The following is a 2,720-nucleotide window of genomic DNA, read 5'->3' as shown; positions in this document are numbered from 1 at the left end:
TTAAATGTCTGCTGTGTCTATGTTTTATCCCTGGGTGCAGCACAAAAAGACTACGCACACACATGCATGTTCCTATGCACAGACACACACACACACACTAATATACGTGTGGCATGGCACACGCACACACACACACACACACACATGCACGCACGTGCATTCGCGACCACATGTATGATGTTCATGTACGATATAATTGTGAATAGTTGAGAATAAAATCGATATTAATATGCATTGGTTGTCTGTGCAGAGTCTTATTTCTTGGTGTTGTTATAAACACAGTTTGGCTCGAAGTATAGATATCATTGAGACGTCACCAACGACAGGAGTAAGAGCTTGTTTGTTTTGGTTTTCCCAGGATCATGACTAGGTACGTGTTGAAACATTACGACTCTTTACGGTTCATGTTGATGTTTCAAGACGTTGAATAGATTGGAGTTGCGGCAACACAGCCTCTTACGCTGCACTGTAGAGGTGCAGCAACACGCCCTGTAATACTGCACTGTAGAGGTGCAGCAACACGCCCTGCAAAACTGCACTGTGGAGTTACACCCTGTAATACTGCAACACGCCCTGTAATACTGCAACACGCCCTGTAATACTGCAACAGGCCCTGTAACACTGCAACATTCACTGTAATACTGCGCTGTGGCGTTGCGGCAACACTCCCTGTAATACTGCAACACGCCCTGTAATACTGCACTGTGGAGGTGCGGCAACACGCTCTGTAATACTGCACTGTGGAGGTGCGGCAACACGCCCTGTAATACTGCACTGTGGAGGTGCAGCAACACGCCCTGTAATACTGCACTGTGGAGGTGTGGCAACACGCCCTGTAATACTGCACTGTGGAGGTGCAGCAACACGCCCTGTAACACTGCACAGTGGAGGTGTGGCAACACGCCCTGTAATACTGCACTGTGGAGGTGTGGCAACACGCCCTGTAATACTGCACTGTGGAGGTGTGGCAACACGCCCTGTAATACTGCACTGTGGAGGTGTGGCAACACGCCCTGTAATACTGCACTGTGGAGGTGCGGCAACACGCCCTGTAAAACTGCACTGTGGAGGTGTGGCAACACGCCCTGTAATACTGCACTGTGGAGGTGTGGCAACACGTCCTGTAATACTGCACTGTGGAGGTGTGGCAACACGCCCTCTAATACTGCACTGTGGAGGTGTGGCAACACGCCCTGTAATACTGCACTGTGGAGGTGTGGCAACACGCTCTGTAATACTGCATTGTGGAGATGCAGCAACACGCCCTGTAATACTGCACTGTGGAGGTGTGGCAACACGCCCTGTAATACTGCACAGTGGAGGTGCGGCAACACGCCCTCTAATACTGCACTGTGGAGGTGCAGCAACACGCCCTGTAATACTGCACTGCGGAGGTGTGGCAACACGCCCTGTAATACTGCACTGTGGAGGTGCGGCAACACGCCCTGTAATACTGCACTGTGGAGGTGCAGCAACACGCTCTGTAATACTGCTCTGTGGAGTTGCGGCAACACGCCCTGTAATACTGCACTGTGGAGGTGTGGCAACACGCCCTGTAATACTGCACTGTGGAGTTGCGGCAACACGCCCTGAAATACTGCACTGTGGAGGTGCAGCAACACGCCCTGTAATACTGCACTGTGGAGGTGTGGCAACACGCCCTGTAATACTGCACTGTGGAGTTGCGGCAACACGCCCTGTAATACTGCACTGTGGAGTTGCAGCAACACGGCCTGTAATACTGCACTGTGGAGGTGCAGCAACACACTCTGTAATACTGCACTGTGAAGGTGTGGCAACACGCCCTGTAATACTCCAACACGCCCTGTAATACTGCACTGTGGAGGTGCGGCAACACGTTCTGTAATACTGCACTGTGGAGGTGCGGCAACACTCCCTGTAATACTGCATTGTCGAGGTGCAGCAACACGCCCTGTAATACTGCACTGTGGAGTTGCGGCAACACGCCCTGTAATACTGCACTGTGGAGTTGCGGCAACACGCCCTGTAATATTGCACTGTGGAGTTGCGGCAACACGCCCTGTAATACTGCACTGTGGAGGTGCGGCAACACGCCCTCTAATACTGCACTGTGGAGTTGCGGCAACACGCCCTGTAATACTGCACTGTGGAGGTGCAGCAACACGCCCTGTAATACTGCACTGTGGAGTTGCGGCAACACGCCCTGTAATACTGCACTGTGGAGGTGCAGCAACACGCCCTGTAATACTGCACTGTGGAGGTGCAGCAACACGCCCTGTAATACTGCACTGTGGAGGTGCGGCAACACGCCCTGTAATACTGCACTGTGGAGGTGCGGCAACACGCCCTGTAATACTGCACTGTGGAGGTGCAGCAACACGCCCTGTAATACTGCACTGTGGAGTTGCGGCAACACTCCCTGTAATACTGCACTGTGGAGGTGCAGCAAAACGCCCTGTAATACTGCACAGTGCAGTATAACATGGCGTGTTGCCGCACCTCCACACTGCAGTCATGAAACTGTCACTATTACTTGCAAATACCTTTGAACTAAAGGTATGTTCTCCTTCTAAAAATTTTACGAATGTGTGAAAGACGTTTTTATCGGCACAATTTAGTCTGACCTCACGGTGAATCGAGAATAGAAGCCAGTGAGCTATAACTTACCAACTTGAAACTTTACTACAAATCTTTTGTCCTAATACCGACACTAATACCAATTATTTCACTTAAACTGA

The 2,720-nt window shown here is 50.9% G+C and overlaps 1 protein-coding gene across 1 annotated transcript; it reads right to left on the bottom strand.

The window, feature by feature from the left end:
* Window positions 1-630: 630 nt before the first annotated feature.
* On the bottom strand, window positions 631-1,911 carry LOC137284055 (nascent polypeptide-associated complex subunit alpha, muscle-specific form-like). The gene has a single exon (XM_067815711.1). It carries the CDS (start codon window positions 1,909-1,911, stop codon window positions 631-633), a length of 1,281 nt encoding a protein of 426 aa, XP_067671812.1.
* Between the last annotated feature and the right edge of the window lie 809 nt (window positions 1,912-2,720).

This window comes from Haliotis asinina, chromosome 5 (genome assembly GCF_037392515.1).
Source record: "Haliotis asinina isolate JCU_RB_2024 chromosome 5, JCU_Hal_asi_v2, whole genome shotgun sequence".
Classification (NCBI taxonomy): Eukaryota; Metazoa; Mollusca; class Gastropoda; order Lepetellida; family Haliotidae; genus Haliotis; species Haliotis asinina.
The sequence above is the reverse complement of the archived record's forward strand: the minus strand, read 5'-3'. Positions and strand labels throughout refer to the sequence as shown.

Excerpts from the sequence above, each read along its gene's own strand:
- LOC137284055 (XM_067815711.1), bottom strand. The coding sequence starts at position 1,911 with ATGCAGTATTACAGGGAGTGTTGCCGCACCTCCACAGTGCAGTATTAC.